The sequence below is a fragment of the Tamandua tetradactyla genome, chromosome 6 (assembly GCF_023851605.1).
Source record: "Tamandua tetradactyla isolate mTamTet1 chromosome 6, mTamTet1.pri, whole genome shotgun sequence".
In the NCBI taxonomy this organism is placed as follows: domain Eukaryota; kingdom Metazoa; phylum Chordata; class Mammalia; order Pilosa; family Myrmecophagidae; genus Tamandua; species Tamandua tetradactyla.
In genome coordinates, this window is record NC_135332.1 from 15,682,026 (window position 1) to 15,699,601 (window position 17,576).

Consider the following 17,576-nt stretch of genomic DNA (forward strand, 5'->3'; position numbering starts at 1 on the left):
AAGAAGTATAGGATGGTATCCATTTCCTTTCAAATGTGGGTTAAAAAGAGGAGAAATGACAACATCAACCTTCTTCTGCGCTTTATATCACTGCGGCCCACACACCAATTCCTGCCTTCTCCCAGCAAGCCCCTGTCCTGGTGGTGTCCCAGCAGGGGGGACTAAGGCTGCATCCTGCTCCTAAAGGCTCTTCATTCCCCAGGCTGGCAGGGGGTGCCGGGCAGCACCTCTCAGTGTGATACCAGGTTGGAGACCAAGTCTTCCTTCTTTCAGGAGGTTGCCCTTCCTGCCCTCGAAGCTAGCTGTCTGCCTTCTTCAGATAGTGGAATAAGTTACAGAAGAGCTCATACCAGAAGAACACCAGGCCTGTGGAGAAAGCAGCCTTCAGAAGGCTGGGGGAAAGGCCCTTGAAGAAGCCCTGGGCACCTTCCTCTCGCAGCACCTGCGTGGCACAATCCAGGAGGCCCGAGTAGCTCCGTACCTGGAGAGAGAAGGGTCACTCTGGTTGAGGACAAGGAGGCAACTAAAGTATGGACAGCCAGCTCTATTATTCTGCCAACACAGCCGCTGGTGCATCATAGTTCTCAATAAATATTTGCTGGATGAAAGAATGAATGCAAAAGTAAAGAGAGTAATCCAGTGGAGTAACCCAGACTTACTGGTGTAGTGCCTGGGAATCAGCACCTGGACAGAGCTCCTTCTTATGGGGACAGGTGAGGACAGGCCCATAGCTCCGGACCCACATCCTAGAGGCATCTTGGCCTCACTTGGGCAACAAGTCTGAATCTGGTCCTCTTTACCCCTTAGCCTGGCCAGGGCTGCCCCTTCCATATTGCCCACCCTGCTGCAGTCTCACCTCTGGCAGCTGACTCCATAGTGAGCTTGCCAGTCCTGTGGCCCCCAAGTAGAGCCCCATTTTGTGCCTCCCTCCGGCCCAAAACCCTCAGTAACTCCTGACAACTATGAGGACATCATAAAGCATCAAGGACTTCTACCATTTGACCTCAACCTTACTCTTTCACCTCCCCCTGGTCCTGACCCTGCCTACCTCCAGCCAAGTCTGTTCTTACTATCTCCAGTAGGTGGGGGCCTCTCTCTCTCTAACCCTCTTCCCTGTCCAAATTCAAACTGTCTTTTCAGGACAAGTTGGTAAATGTAAAAAGATTACAAAACCTTGTATGCAGTATAATCCCACTTTCTGTTAAAACATACACGTGTTTATCTATGCAAATAAAAAAATTACTACACCAAAAAGTCCTGTGTGATTATCTCTGGGTGGTGGTTAGGTTATAGGTGATTTTATCTTTCCTTTTATTTGAGCTTTCTAAATTTTTCTACAAAGAAAATATTATTTCTGTGAAAACCTAAACACAATTATAAACCCAAATTCTTCTCTTTCCCAAGTGAAGTGCACTGTCCCTTCCCTGCCTCTCATTTCACGCTGTCCTCCTCTGGCATCTGGCAGCCTGTATTTTCATGCCCCCATGGTTAACTTCCACCCCTGCTGCCTCCTCCACCTGGCACAGATCATCACTGTGGTCTTTCACAAAATCAGAACAGGATAATATGAACACACTGAGCAGGACATGACTATTAACATTACAAAATGTACCTACCCAGGGTTTCTCTAAATGGCAAAGCCTTTTCGTGTATCTGAAATATAATTTAGTTGCTCAAATTTAATTTTCCCCTTTTCAGCATAAAAGAACACCTACAGCATAAAGGAAGGCACCCCATGTACTAGTGTGAGTTTCTTCAAGCACTTTAATATTTGGGGGACCCTTCTTAGGTGAGTGTATTCTATATTGTAAACTGGACTAGACACTTTTTAAAGGCAGAGATTGTGAATCTTTCTTCCCCTGGATCTTCCCACAGTACCGTATCAGATGGGGCTCTGCATGTGGCTTTCCCCTGGGCTCGGGGGTCCCTGAGGACAGGCTGGAGGTAAAAGGGCCATGGTGGCTAACACTGTACAACCAGGCAGGAGTTGACCTTGGCTCCTTCTTGTGGCCAGTGAGGAGCAAGGGTCAGAGTTGTCTGCAGGGGGATGGCTCACCTGGCCAAAGGTAGCTCTGGCCTGCTCAAAGCCCCTGACCTGCAGCCGTTTCTTGAAGAGGTCCAGAGGGTACGTCAGGGTCTTGCTGATAACTCCAGCTCCACTGCCACAAAGCAGGTTTTTGAGGTTCCCTGAACCAAAGAAGTGGAAGTGAGGGGAAAATGGAATGAAATGTAATCTCTGGAAGACAGCTTAAAGGTCATCAGGTCTGTCTAATCCTGTACCATAAACAAAACCCCCTGAGCAAGCACCCTTTGATATTAGAGGAGTTTAACCCAGAAAAGAGTGAACGCGACATAACCACCTTTGGCAAGAATGCTAAGGGACTGCAGACCGGACTGGCTGGTGGCAGGAGGATGTAAGCCTTTGCATAGTAATCTCCCCAGCTAGAGGCAAGGAATGGCCTGTATGCTCAGCAAGGTGGTACAAGTTTAAGACTTGAGAGGGAACAGGACCCCCATGCCCTGCCCCATCTGCTCAAATTAAAACAAAAACAAAAACAAATCCAGGCAATTTGTAAATTGGACCTCTTACAAAAGGAAAACCATGACCAATCCTAGGAACTGAATGCTGGTGAGGCCAAGATGGATATGGCAAGAGCTATAAGAAAAAAGGCACCTGCAGGTCACTGGGCTCGTATGTTTTACTGGCTGCATTACAAAGCCAGGTACAGAGAACAGTGGTGTTTCTCCTGACAAGAGTGGTGTTTCAGTGGTTTTCTCCTGACAAGAAAAATGTATTTCCTATGTGAGTCTGAAAGAGATTTTATAGCTTGTGGGTGGAGATGGAATGGAGACACAGATTCCCTTTCACCTGAGGAAGGTCTCACCATTTTTCTTTCCTTCAGCTGGCATGGCCCACTCGTATGCATGCTTCAAAGAGCTGTAAAATGAGAACTGGAACCCTGCGTAGGGGAAGATGGCGATCAAGGTGGGATTCAAGCCTTTGTAGAAGACCAAGGCGCCCTCAGTCCTGTACATCGTCACCACGGCGTCTCGGAGGGTTTTATACACCTGGACAGACAAACACAGGCAGTGTGAGCTAGGGCAGCAGCTTCAGCCCTAGAACACAACCCATCACATGTGCTTCCCCAACTCCAAAAACTCGACCAAGGGGACAGTGAAAGAAAACAATGGACAAAAATTTAAAGGACAGGGTTTTCCAGCAACTCCCTTTCTAGGAATTTACATGACTGAGAGACCCACATGTGCACAAAAGGACGTATCCAAAGATAGTCATGCAGCAGCCTGTGGAAGACAAAGAGGCCATCTCCATCTTTGAATGATAGGTTACATAAACTATCATTTTATGTAACCTATCATTTTATGTTCAAGTGTGCACCCACTTGAACATGAGGTAACTGCTAAAACAGGATGAAGTGACCTACGTGACTGATATAAAATAATCCCCAAAACATAGTTTAATGACATCAGCAAGATGCAGAAGAGTGGGCACATTGTATGTAGAGGAAGCAGAGAGATCTACAGACATGGCTGCTTGTGGACACTGGGATTATCCTCAGTGGATACACAGGAAATGAAGAATAGCTGATTATCTCTGCACAGATAAATGTGCAGGGAAGGAAGAGATTTACTATAAACCATTTTATGTTTGAAATTTTTGCCACATGTACATATTTAACCTGTCTTAACCATCAATAGGCAAAATCTACGCAAGAAGATCACAGGGCATTTGGTTATCTTTGTACCTTTCTATTAAGCATATATTATTTGAAATAGACCACAAGGGCTCTGGCTTCACCTAGCTGAGGGTGTGGTGAGGACCTCACTGAAGATGGGTGACTGAAGGCAGGTCTGCAACTCAACAGGGAGAAACCCTGACCCTTCGCCCCCACCTGGCTCCCAGAATGCTGCAGTCTAACTGAAGGATTCAGCCCCAAGGGGCACCATGAAAGGGATGGCCCCTAAGGAAAGGCCACTGGACACTGAGCCTGCCCATACACCCAAATCTCCCTTGCTGCTTTCTGGGATTGCACCAATGATCAGACACTTGAGGAAAGGCTTCATAAAAGGAGACCACATATGCTCACATGTGGCCTTTCTCTCTCCAAGTCCAACCCTACGAGGAAAATCATGACTCTCCCCTCTACGTGGGGCATGACATCCAGGGTTGAAAGTCTCCCTGGCATCATGGGACATGACTCCCAGGGATAAGCCTGGCCCTGATACCACGGGATCACCACCACCTTCCTGACCAAAAGGGGGGAAAGAAATGTAACAAAATAAGGTACCAGTAGCTAAGAGACTTCAAATAGAGTCGAGAGACTATTCTGGAGACTGATCTTACATAAGCTTTGACTAGGTATTACTAATTGGCAGTTTGCCAAACCCCAACCAAAACCATTCCAGTTAACCCTAAAGAACACCTAGGGCTCACTCTATCTGAAATTCTACAAGCGTTTCAAGTTTAAGTTTACTTTTCTGAAACCTATAACATCCAGAGGGTTCCTAGGCCATATAAATCCTAACACCCAGAGGGGCCAGCCAGCCTCTCTAAGAATATTAACCAGTTCCATCCCCCTAATCTATAGTGTTGACACCCTTTTTCAACTTGAAAAGGCTAGATACCACCCTAGATTGGGAGTAGGATCCAAGGAGAAGGAGGAGTTATAACAGAGAAGGTAGGGTTTAACAAATGAGTATGACTGCTGAATTATTATATTGATATTTCTTTTAATCTCCAGTATCATGGAGCAACTAGAATGAAAAACCTGAAATTGTGGAACTACCCATACCAAACTTTAAAATCTATTCTAGAGCGGGCCACGGTGGCTCTGCAGGTAAGAATGCTTGCCTGCCAAGCCCGAGGACCCGGGTTCGATTCCCGGTGCCTGCCCATGTTAAAAAAAAAAAAAATCTATTCTATAACTACTTGTTACAATGTACTTTGACATTTATTATTTTTTGTATATATGAATTATATTTCACAATTAAAAATGTTAAAAAAACCATTAGCAACACTGAAATATGTATTTGTGGATAAAAGGGGAAATTGTAGGTTATATGTACGGTATTAGACTAAATTTTTAAAAAATCCATGGAACTGTACAACACAGACAGTAAACCCTAAATTAAACCATGTTAATAGTATAATTATAAACAGGTACTTTCATCAATTGTAACAAATGTATCACACCAAGGTAAAGTGTTAATAATAGGGAAGGTATATGGAAATCCTGTATTTTATGCGTGATTTTTCTGTAAACTCACAATTTCTCTCATTAAAAAATAAATACATAAATAAACAAATAAATAAATAAGGCCATGTAGATCAAGTAGGGGGAAGAGGACTTAGAAGAAAGAGACAATACAGAAATCAGAAGAAAGCTAAAGAAAAAAGAATCCACCTGCAAAATTGTATCTAGTATTCTCAGACCACAAAGAAATTACTGCCTTCAATGGTAAAAGAAGAATCTATTTTAAAAAGAGAGAAGATTCAGAGAACAAGAAAGAGCTCCTGAGAAAATCTCTGAGATTTGGGGTTAGGCAAATATTTCTAAGATATAATACTAAAAACACAATCCATAAAGGAACAAAGTGATAAACTGTACTAAATCAAAATTTAAAACTTCTGCTCTTTGAAATACCCTTAAGGAACAAAAAGTCACAAACTCAGAGAAAGTATTTACAAAATACTTATCTGATAAAGGACTTGTATTCAAAAATATAAAATTTAATAATAAAAAAACAAACCACCCAATACAAAACTGGGCCAAAGATCTGAGTAGATATTTCACCAAAGAAGATACACAAATGGCAAATAAGCACATGAAAAGACATTCAACGTCATTAGTCATTAAAGAAATGTCAATTAAAACCATAGTAAATGATATTCCAAAGAATTATACCTCTTACTCAATTCTTAATGTAAGAATTAATAATTGTTTTCTAGAAAAGGTAAATAATTTCAAATTGTGCAAGTAAAATGGATGGTAAATTTAAGCTCTGCTTAAAATAAATTTTAAAACTGACAAATACTAAATATTAGTAAGGATGCAGAGCAATTAGAAGTGCTGATGGTAATGTAAAATGTACCATGTAAAATGGTACATCCATGCAGGAAACAGTTTAACATTTTTTTATTAAGTTACACATATTCTTACCATATAACCCAGCAACCCCACTCTTAGGTATTTACCCAGGAGAAATGAAAATCTATGTTCACACAGTAATTTGAACATTTATAACGGCTTTATTCATAATCGCACCAAACTGCAGAACAACCCAAAAATGTGTCCCTCAACTAGTAAATAGAAAAATCAAATCACAGGGCAGGCCATGGTGGCTCAGCAGGCAGCGTTCTCGCCTGCCATGCCGGAGACCCAGGTTCGATTCCCAGTGCCTGTCCATGAAAAAAATAAATAAATAAAATTACTTTAGAAAAGAAAAATCAAACCACAGTGCAACTGCACAATAGGATAGTACTCAGCAATATGCATAAAACATGGATGAGTCTCAAACGTATCATGCTAAGAGAAAGAAGCCAATCTTAAAAAGATACATAAAAAAAAAAAAGGCTATGTCCTATATAATTCCATTTATATGTTATGGAAAAGGCAAAACTGCAAGGATAGAAAACAAATCAGTGGCTAACAAGGTCTGGGGTTGGAGAAAAGGTGGCCACAAAGGAGTACGAGGGAATGCAGAGTTGATGGAACTATTGTTTTATATCCTGATTATGGCAATGGTTACACAACTGTATGTGTTTGTGAGAACACCCAAAACTGTACACTAAAAAGAGTAAACTTACTGTATATAAACTCTACTTCAATTAACCTGCCCAAAACAAATAAACCAATAAAAAGCTCTTAGAAACTAAAATTATGTTAGCAAAAACATTTTTTAAGTTCAATAGAAGGACCGATGATAAAGTAAGGAAACCCCCAGGAATCAGAACAAAAAGACAAAGAAAGCTGTACAATGACAGAGAAAAGATGTCAAAAGATGACCAACATTCAACAAACAGGAATTCCAGAAAGGAAGGAAAAAACAGAGGGTTTTTTGAATTATGAATTATAATATGAATTATTAATATGAATTCATAATTATGAATTATGAATTAATTCAATTATGAATTAATAATACATGAATATTTCCCAGACTGAAATGGTCTAGGAAATGCCCACCATACGAGTGGAGAAGACCTGCAACAAGGCACATCTCTGCTAGGTTTCTAGAATACTAGGGACCCAGAAAAGATCCTGAAAGCTTCCAGAGGTGGGGGTGGAAGGTGGGGAGATGGCTTCATGTAACAGATCAGTAATCAAAATGGTTCTGGACTTCTCCTCAGCAATGCTGAGATAAACATCTCTTGCCTGGAATGCTATACCCAAACCATCAGTCATGAGTATTTTTACACATAAGGTAACAAAAAAAAAGAGACACTTTCAGATAGGCAAAGCATGTTTCAGGAAGCTACATCTCAAGATGTGCTCCACCCAAATGAGGGACTAGTAAACAAAGAGGAGACCTGGGATCCCTGGAAGCTGAGAATTCCCAGAACAGCTGGTGACAGACCTAGAGCAAAGGGTCCAGACCGAAGGCAAAGGATGAAGGGCACAGGAAGAGGGTTCGGGGACGCATCAGGGGAGGTGCCGGGGAGGATACGGAAAAGGGGTGTCGGGAACGGTGTTCCATAATAACATGGGACTGCTGGCCACATGGCTGATCTATCGAGAAAAGATTTGGGGATGAATTAGTGACAAGTATATAGAAAGCCAAACAAATAAAACACAGGGCAATTGTTAACTTCAGGGAAGACAAAAGTTAGAAAAGAAATGTAATCATAATATATCAGAAACCATATCTGCATAATCTAAATAACACAAACACTGAGTTTTGTTTTAACCAAAATCTATTCTTTGGTTGCACTGCGAGGAGAGAGAAGGACAGGCATTCACGAGGGTGGTGGTGAAAGAGCAAATCCTCAACTTCCATTGTAACAGTCATTAGCTAACGTCTATAATTTCAAAAGAAAGAGGGAAAGAGCAGTATAAGCATGTTACTTACAATCAGAAAAACACCTATAGGTATTAAAAGTGGCTGCCTGCCTCTGGAGGACAGGAATCAGGAGTTACAATTCATGAAGAACTGTTTGTCTTTACAAACACATTACAATTAATGAATTAATTGTCTTATAAATTTTTTACATACTTTAACATAGATAAAAAAATTCTTTTACAGTTTTTTAAGGTTGAAGGCTTATAGTTTGGATGCGCACAGTCTAAGGAAGACAGGGAGTTCTGCAGTTTTTAAAAAGGATTCATCCCCTCACTTTCACACACAGACCATTTTCTAGTTATTCCAGCAACTTGAATAAAACATTTCGATTGCCAAAACTAGAGACATAACATGTATTTTCTTTTCTTAATGATATCTTCACTTTTTTTCCTTCTCTTAGTCCCTTACTAAAGGTCTGGATGTAACAGAACAGGATTATAGGAAGCTCAGAAAAGAAAAGTTAAAGGACTGTCCCAGCGGCCATATTACAGAGAGCTGTCTGTCCTCTCTTCCTATACTTCCTCTCTCTCCCCCACCTCGCTGCTCAGTTCCTGGGGCTCCTCATTCCATTTCACCCCCAGGGCACTCACCCCCAAACTCCGATTTTCTATGGAATTATCACATAGAGCAATTTAACTCTTATGCCCCAATTCTTTTCTTTAGGACTGTTTCCAGGGAACTTGGTTCTTTTCAACCAAGAGGTCTCCTCTAAACGAGAGTCTCCTCCCCACCTAGGGTATCCACCCTGAGCCACACAAAGAACTGGCAGAAACAAAACAACAGCTATTCTTAACTAGTTCCACTTCAAATTCTTAAGCAAAGTGTCCTTCCCCACCAACGGTTTCTTAAAGCAGAAGGGAGACAGGGACACAGAGAAGGGACACAGAGGAGTCTATTCTTAAATATGGCTATGAAACAGATTATGGTGGGGAGGGGTCTCTCAAAGTTTAATCTCCCACTTTCACGCAGTAAATTCTTCCTTTCAACTATCCCATTTCCTCTAATCCTTTCTTTGGGGAAACCAAAAACACTCTTCCAATAATACAGCAACATGTTCTCAAGCCTCTGTTTCCCTGGCATCTCCCAGACCCTGCCCACTCCCTGGTACTCAGTGGCTCAGTTTCATACCTTAGATTCCAACTTCCCAGTGAGATGTGAGCTCCCTGGCAGTAAGAACATGTCCCTCCCCACACCCCACACCCCCACAGTATCAAACATGGTGCTAAGTACAAACTGACTGATGAACTGTAAATCCGAGGCTCTCCAGCTCTGTTTCTTCTAAGGAACGGCTCCCCACCACTGTAACACCTTCCATCGTTCAGGTTGCCCTTCCTTGGCCCCTGACCACTCACCCTGGGCTCACCCTGAGCTGCAAAGCGTGTGCGCAGTACATCCACCGGGTGCACGGCAAGGGTGGCCACGCAGGCGGACAGGCCACCGCATACAAAGTGCACTGAGAATTCGCGGGCGTCGTACCCATGGGTTCTGTGGACCAGCTCGGTGAGCACTTCAAACGACAAAAACTGTAAGAGCGAGTGAAAATGTCAGTGGCCACCCAAAGAGGGAGCTGGGATCAAACACTCCTCAAACACTCCTCTGCCTGTAACTCAGCCAGAATGAGGGACAGGTGAAGCAATATTCTTCATGAGCAGTGACAGAATAGAATGAATATGTAGTTCTGTGCAAAAAACAGGTGCCATTCTATACTCTAATTCTGAGTGATACCAAACAGTCAAAGGGTTAAAAACTGTATCAGACAAATTCTACCCATTAACTAACTTTTCTGGGACCCGGGAAAAGATGGCCATTATCTGACTCTTGGCAGGGGACCCCATCAGCACAGCTGGCAACAGTGCCGTCTGAGAATCACTCTTCTCAGGAAGATTCTGTCAGAAGCATATTCCACAGTGTATCCATCCCCCTTGTACTCAGACCCTACTCCAGCCTACTTAAGGTGTCATGGCCTCCTAAGGACCCCACGAGGCTGTTTCTTTAGATACCGCAGCATATATCTGTGTGCAGGCGCTGAGACAGAACAACAGGGAGTGGCAAATGGATAAGCAACTGACCACATGGCTGTATGAGGGTTGGCTGTTGCAACCATTACTTGCCACAACACTCAGCTGAAGGAACGAATGATTAAAAGTTAAGGAGCCTGGATTCTAATCCTGCCCCATGACAAAAGAGGCTGTGTGACCTCAGGCAACTCAATTAACCTCTCTGAGATCCAGAGAACTCCTGCTCTACCTTCCTCACAATACTGCTGTGAAGTTTAAATGAATCACATATGTGAAAATGCCATTTTGAAATAGATGCATCAAGACTGTCTCCTATGTGCCACACCTAATAATCCATCTTTGCTAAACTGGTGTTTGCTGGGGGAAGGCAAGATCCAACTTCCTTTTCAGTATGCCAGGTGGGTTCCCAGTGAAGATGACCAAGAAATGTGCTCATTGCCTCCACCCATCTTATCCCAAGAGGCATGCCCTGTTTGCTTCACTGTCCCCGAGCTCCTCCACTAAGCGTGACCCCAGTAGCCCAGCTGGTTCCCCTGCCACCTACTTGGACGGCTCCATAACCTATAGAGAGAAGTTGGGCTGGGATGTGTCCTTTCCAGAATGCTGCTGGGCCCTCCTCTTGACAAATCTGTCTCGCAGCCTGTAGGATTCCATGGTATTTTGCATTGGGGTCGCTGCGAGACAGGCGCTCAATCTGAAGCTAGGAATCAAAATTTAAGAGGTCAGGACAATAGGAGTTGGAGTGAGGTGAGAAATAAATTTCAGAAAAGGCAATGAAGAAGTGCTTCAATTTGATGAAACAATTCTGCATTCTAGGAACTACTTTTGCAAGAAAGACTGAATTTGTCCTCCAACTTACTGCAGGGAAAAAGGGAAAACAGTACCTGGAAACGGATCTTGATGACATCTAAGGGGCTGATCAGTGCCCGAGTGACAAGTCCAGACACAGATCCAGCCACTGCCACCTCAAACTTGGAAATATTCCTGCCATCTGCCGTGGGGTCATAGCCGACCATTCCTGCCTCTCGCCCAAGCAGTGTCCATCAGGATCAAGCTAAACATGAGAGTCATGGAGTAAACACAAAGGCAAGTTCCTTCAGGCCCTCTACTCAAACATCACCTCCTCAGGGAAGCCCACCCTGACCAGCCTGTCTAAAATGGTGCCCGCATCATGATCTAGCCCCTTCAGCTATATCCTTCGAGCCATTCATACTGGATATTTGTTCCTTGCCCTTCTCCATTATCATATAAGCTCTGTGAAAACAAGGCCATGGTCTCATTTGTTCACCCCTGTGTTTCCGGGGCTCAACAAATGTTGATTGAATGAACAAACAGTTTGGTAGGAAACTGTTCCCTCCCAAAAATCAATAGGCTTTTCAATGACCTCTGGCTCTGTGGGCAAACCTCTGCCTGAGACAAGGTCCTAGGCTGCATCAGAGTGGGAGTAAGGCATCTGAGGAACAAACGACTCTAGGTGGACACTGAGGGGGATGGTCAGACACCCAACTGGGGATTCTCTAACGAACCCACATTAACCCAAGGAAGAGCTAAGTGATTCTGGGTCTTTCTGGGCACAGAGCCAGGCCCACCCACTGCAGTGGAACTGTGTTGCCTTAAGATGCTCCCAGGCCCTGCCGTTTCGGACACCGCTGACCTCTCTACCTTCATCCTGAGCTACCTTTACCTTCCCTCACATAACCAGTGTGCTCTGTGTTTCAGACCAGTTCCTAGAAAAGCCCTGATGGTGCACCCCTCTGCTGGCCTTGCCTTTGCACGTGCAGCCCCCCAGGTCTGAAATGCAGCCTCACTTGCTCCTCGGGTCTTCCAGGAGGCCATCTTGACTCCCCTCCCCAGCTCCAGCACAGGGTGGCCCTCACTTTCTTTCTAGCATTCACAGCACTAGCCAAAATGAATTCCCTGTCTCCTCTGTCCAAACAAGGAAGACTCCAAATCAGAAAGGAGTTGGTGGTCTAATTTACGGCTAAATCTCCAGAGATCAGCAAAGGTAATAAAAACATAATTAATGAATAAATGATTAAAATCCAAATAAGTTTTATATTATAGAATAATAACCTTTCAAAAACAGCTGAGAAGAGAAAAAAGCCCCACGACCTTAATATTTTTCACTTCACATATTGCCTTCCACTTTTCTCCCATTTATAGAGTTTTACCCAGTTCACACAATTCTGAATCCCAGCTTTTAGAGCTAAAAATGTCATAAGCACATTTCCATGTTGCTACACAGTCTTCCTAGATATCATTTTAAATGGATGAATAACATTCCAGCAAGTGGCTGTGCCATAATTTGTTGGGCCCTGTGGGGGCTTTTAAAATATATTTATTTCAAAAAACATGCAGCTCCATTTTTGTCTAGGTAGAGTCTTTCAACCTTCCACGAATGATAGCTGGAACAGATAATTCTTTGCTAGTGGGGTCTGTCCTGTGTACTGTCGGATGTTTAGCAGCATCACTGGCCTCCACCCACTAGATGCCGGTAGCCCTCCCCCCACCCCACCCTCCACTATCCCTGACAATCAAAAATGTCTGGGGGCAGGGGAAGGGCTGGGAAAGGGAGAAGGGAGAGCAGTCTCTCCCTTTCTCTTTACACAGTTCTACAGCGTTTGATTTTGTAAAGGCCAAAGTCAAAAAACAAACAAACAAACAAACAAAAAACACATATAAAATGATTTTGAAAGGGACCTCCGAGTTTACCTAGTACTTGAATACCTGTAGTCCTGGAGAAGTCACTGTCTACACAATGACAATCTCTAAGCAAGAGCATCCTTTCCTTCCCTCCCCACACCCCACCAATTCTTTTTCTCCTCTTACCCACCTTGAAGTTCTGTCGGGCACCAGTCCATCAGTCCCAAACCCTCATTTTTCTGAAAGAAGCAAAGTAGCACTCCAATCCAACCTTAAAATCAAGACATTTCTATGAGGCCCTGTCAGCAAAGTATTCTAAACTCGTATTTCACTAAAAGTCTAATGGTTTGAGACATGAAGAAAAATACCACTGCTTCATAGGTATCTTGATTAATTTAGAATTTTGGTCTACTTTCTAAAGGCCCCAGAGGAAAAAGGAATGGTGTTTCTTATTTGGGGTTTTCCCTAGGCAGCCCAGCTACTGCCTGATTTGGTAAATAAACTAACAGTTGTACTAGTTATTTAGGACAGTGTAAGAAACCATAGAGTACTAAAATGCAAAAGCATTAAAACTGAGATGTACTCCCTTCTACCTTTTGGCTTAAAGCTACAGATGATTCATATGATGTGTCAAGTGTGCAGCTAAAATGTTATTAAAAATTTCTCACATTTTTAAGAGTACTTATCACTGTTAGGTGAAACGAACAATGACAAAATTCCTCCACTCTTAATTGCATGTCGACTGCGAATAAAATGTAGCAGGATGAGACACAGCTCTTTACAAATATCAAGAATGAAAACATCTTCCAAGTTCAACGGAGAGTAAATGACTTGATGTCTCCTGCTTCTTGCCTGGGGTGGACTATTCACTATTTTCACAGAAAGATCCCAGTTCTGTCACTTTAGACTGTATATACAGCAGGTCAAAATTTGTTCTGTGAATTCAGATGTGCATGGAATACCTGTATCTCTTCACGGAAGTTGTTTGCTCTAATGGAGGGGAATGTACTCTCAGCCAGCATGAAAGTACCCAGTGTCCTGTTGCTTCTCCCTCCTGCCATGGGCCTGTCCATATTACTAACTTTAAAGATATATATTTTTTATCATAATACTTGGCCTGTCTTGTTTAGACTGTATATGTCATTATCATAACAATCTTTTAACAACTGTGCGATCAGTAAGTTTCCCGTAAGAAATATTGCTTCTTTACAAAAACAGAGCAAGAATACTATGCTGAGAGGGGTGACTTCTATCCCACATTAGTGGGTTGCCACTTTATTTACAGGATCTTTCAAACAAGTACATTTTTAATGAACTAAGGTGTATAAAGACAACTAAAAACTGTCACAACAAAAAGTCTAACAGTATGAAACCTCCTGACCCCTGCCAGGAAGGTACTCACTTCTTGGTACTTTCTTTCCATGTCCTAACATGAGGAGAAATAGCCTTTGCCATCTATTTCTCTGGGACTTAAGCTGCTCCCGCAGAGGGGCCTGTGAGGTGCAATTCAGAGCTGAGGCAGGGGACTGAGAGGCAAGGCCTCTCCTGAGGTCACCCAAGGGCTGCTCAGGTCACACTGGGTCCCTTACAGACGGGAGAAGGAGTGTCCTGCAGGTAGGAGAGGTAGCACTGCCCTAGCAGGAGATGCAGGACGTCAGGCACTTCCCTCCCAGCCCTACCTATAACTGCAGCACTGCCTGAGGTGGTAGGGGCGGCGAGTTTACCCCATATTTCTAGAAATAAGCAGCTTAGCACAGCAGACAAAATTTTAGGCACTTGAGGCTTCACATCAAGAAGCCTGAATTTTTAACCTGGGCTTGGTTTTCCCTTCCGGGAAATGGATAGGATGTCTGCCCTGCCTAGCCAGGAGAGCTGGGAAGAGCACGCAAGACGCACCTCAGTGACCAGCCTTCTGAACTGGGTCAAGCGAAAGGCCCTGTCAATATAGTCCAGTGGTGGCCGTACTTTTTCTGCTTGTTTAAAATTTCCTTCTTGTACCCCTTGTTATCTACCTGAAGACACAAAATAAGACGAGGTGTGGTTACATGCGATGCAGCACCCGAGACGTACGGTGTGTTCAGCCCCAGAGAAAAGGCACCCCCGCGTGAGCGGCGGGTGGCTGGGGCGTCTGCCGTCGCCACGTGCCCACGATGAGAGGGCTGGCCAGGGTCTCAGCAGGAGTCCCCGCGGGTGTACCAGGTGTCCAGGTGTGCGACACGAGGTGCTTTTACTCCCCGACTGGGGCAAGATGCCCGCGAAGAGGCGCGCAGGTGTCTCGGCTCCCCGCCAGGGGTGGGGGCTTCGCCCCCCGCGACCGTGAGGGCGCTTTTCAGCTCAGGTGTGACACGTGTGGTACAGACCCCGCCCCGGGTGGGTATCTGCACTCGCGTGCCTCCCCCGGCCCGCCCGGGGAAACGACGGTGTGGGTCCCCGAGCCGGTGGCGAGAAGGGCGGAGGCAGAGGTCACTCACCCGGCCCCACAGGCTCAGCCCAGCGCTCCGCGCTCTTCTCGCCAGCTCTCCTCACAGTGCAACATCAAAACCCAGTCGCGCTCGGCGGAAACTGACCGGCTCCTGGGCCAATCAACGCGCAGCTCTGGGCAGCGGCTGGACCAATGGTTGTACCCTCGGCGGTCCAGTAACCGCCTCTCGCGAGGTGTGCCTGGGTAATGTAGTCCCCCGATACCAAAGGGCGTGTCTCTCGGCGTGGCGCAAGGCCTCCTGGGAGATGTAGTCCCACTGCGCGCACGCGTACGTTCCCGACCCGGGGGGAAGTGGCTGGTCGGTATCCGGCGTCCGTTTTGAAGGTCGCGGGGAAATGTCGTGTTGCTCGCCGCGGGCCGGGTGCGATGTTGGGACTTTGAATTTGACCCGCTTTCCTCAAAAACACTTATAGTTCCAGAGCCTGGAAAATCTGAACTTGGAAGAGATAGCGGGGTAGCCGCGTAAAAACCGGGAGAATGTTGGGGAGAATCGATGATTTTTTGTTTTTAATAGTTACTGAGGTAACGTATCTATAATATTACAGTTCCCATAGTTGAGTTTTTAATACCAGGACGAGGCCGACAAAAATATGAAATTTTGGTTCTGTTTTAAAGTTTTGTTTTTACATAAGTTATCGTCATAAAAATAACAGTCACATTGCAGGAAGGGTAGACGTGAAAGGGGGAAATGACCCATCCCGCGGCTCTCACCCAGCTGCCATCAGCGTTTTTGCCGGGCAGTATTTCTTTCCTACTTTATGGTTGCAGTTTTTACACTAGTGTAATCAAATATTTTTATTGTGGAAAAGTCAAATATATGCAAAAGTAAAGAGAATAGACTAACAATTCAAGATCAACCTTGTTTTTGCTTCTATACCCTCCCCTACCTCGTGGAATACCCCAAACGCACAACGTTATTTTGAAATAAATATCAAACATTAAATGATTTCATTAGTAAACACTATGGTATGTATCAAAAAAAGATTTAAAGCACCTTTTATTCACACATCATACGATCCATCCAACGTGTACAATCAGTGGCTCTCCGTATGATCTAAGATGTGCTTTCCTTAACCACAGTCAGTTTGAGAACATTTTCATTACTCCAGAAAGAAAAACCCCATACATGTACTACCCCTCTGTTGTTGACACTTAACATTGGTCTGGTACCTTTGTTACAACTGATGGAAGGACATTATATTACTGTTAATTATAGTCCATAGTTTGCATTAGGTGAAGTTTTTCCCATATTTGGTATGTCTCTTTAAGTGGCAAGCATTCCCCCATTTAAACATATCCACAAAACTATCATCCCCCACTCCCCCAAAAAAGACCAAAATGATTTCCTAATATCGTCAAATATCCAATTCATGTTCACGTTTCCATGATTGGCCTATAAATGTCTTTTTTAAAAGACAGTTGTCTGACTTGAGACCCAAATAAGGCCCATTCGTTGCACTTGGGTAATATATCTCTTAAGACTTTTAAAAAAAAAAGCTTTCCCTCTTCCTCTTTTATTTCTTAACTTGCATTTTTTTCTCTATTTCCTTTCCTCTTTCCCCCCTCCTTTCTCTTTTTCTCTAATTTTATTTTGAAAGAAACTAGGTTCCGTAGAGTTGTCCTTAGTCTGGATTTTGCTGCTACTGTTTCCCTGAATGTGGTGAACTTCTATCTCTGTTCCCCGACTTTTCTGCAAATTGGCAAGTGGATGGAAAAGGGTTTCATTATTATTTTTTATTTTTTTTACGAGATGACTTGCATGGCATGGTATTGTGTATTTCTGGCAGGAGAATCGTGCCTGTTTGTCTCTCATTTTGTCGGGCTAGCAGCCATTGATGTCCACTGACTTGTTCTCTTCATTGACTGGGAGATGGAAACTGTGATGTCTTTGCTTCTGCACCTCGCTGGACCTCTTCTGTAAAGAGAAACTTCCTTCATTGGTGACTCCATTACAGTAGGTACTGTTCATATAGGAAAGGCAGAATAAAAGTAGGCTTCTTTACCTATATCAGTGTTCAAAGGTCATTTAGTTGATGGTGGCCCGGAGAGGCCAGGGTTTGTGACTGTGGGCCCTCAAGGTCAGATGACAAGTGTGCAGAGAAGGAGCAGAGGGGAACTCGCTCCCTTTTCTCTTAGTGACAAGTGCCAATGGGCTTGAGCTTGGGTCCAGGTTTTTGCATGCTTGAAATCTAGTCACTTCACTTTAAGTGAAATATACTTAGTAAAGCATGTTGGGTGAGAACAGAAACTGGAAAAATAACGGTTCCCTTTAGGTGAGGGAAGTGAATGCTTCTGTGACCTCATCAGCATTTGCCCGAAACAGACCTATTAAAAGCTTCTCTGGACTTCCCCACCTC

General features: G+C 44.0%; 1 protein-coding gene across 3 annotated transcripts; it reads right to left on the minus strand.

Annotated features, from left to right (window-relative positions):
• Nucleotides 1–66: 66 nt before the first annotated feature.
• Nucleotides 67–15,402, minus strand: SLC25A19 (solute carrier family 25 member 19). 3 transcript variants are annotated; one of them, XM_077163810.1, is made up of 9 exons: nt 15,209–15,398; nt 14,634–14,749; nt 12,928–13,008; nt 10,979–11,148; nt 10,639–10,794; nt 9,429–9,599; nt 2,886–3,069; nt 2,057–2,187; nt 67–481 (listed from the first exon to the last, which is right to left on the minus strand). In XM_077163810.1, exons 4-9 carry the CDS (start codon nt 11,108–11,110, stop codon nt 299–301), a joined length of 957 nt encoding a protein of 318 aa, XP_077019925.1. In that variant the 5' UTR covers nt 11,111–11,148; nt 12,928–13,008; nt 14,634–14,749; nt 15,209–15,398; the 3' UTR covers nt 67–298. The 3 variants fall into 3 exon arrangements, with proteins under 3 accessions (XP_077019925.1, XP_077019926.1, XP_077019927.1); XM_077163811.1 differs by lacking the exon at nt 14,634–14,749 and having other exon boundaries at nt 15,209–15,399; XM_077163812.1 differs by lacking the exons at nt 12,928–13,008; nt 14,634–14,749 and having other exon boundaries at nt 15,209–15,402.
• Nucleotides 15,403–17,576: the final 2,174 nt, after the last annotated feature.

Coding starts and splice junctions, on each gene's coding strand:
- SLC25A19 (XM_077163812.1), bottom strand. CDS start 11,110: ATGGTCGGCTATGACCCCACGGCAGATGGCAGGAATATTTCCAAGTTT. Junction 9,600..10,638: donor TAGGTTATGGAGCCGTCCAA/GTAGGTGGCAGG, acceptor TCGCTCTTACAG/TTTTTGTCGTTTGAAGTGCT. Junction 2,188..2,885: donor AGCTGAAGGAAAGAAAAATG/GTGAGACCTTCC, acceptor TCTTTGGTTCAG/GGAACCTCAAAAACCTGCTT.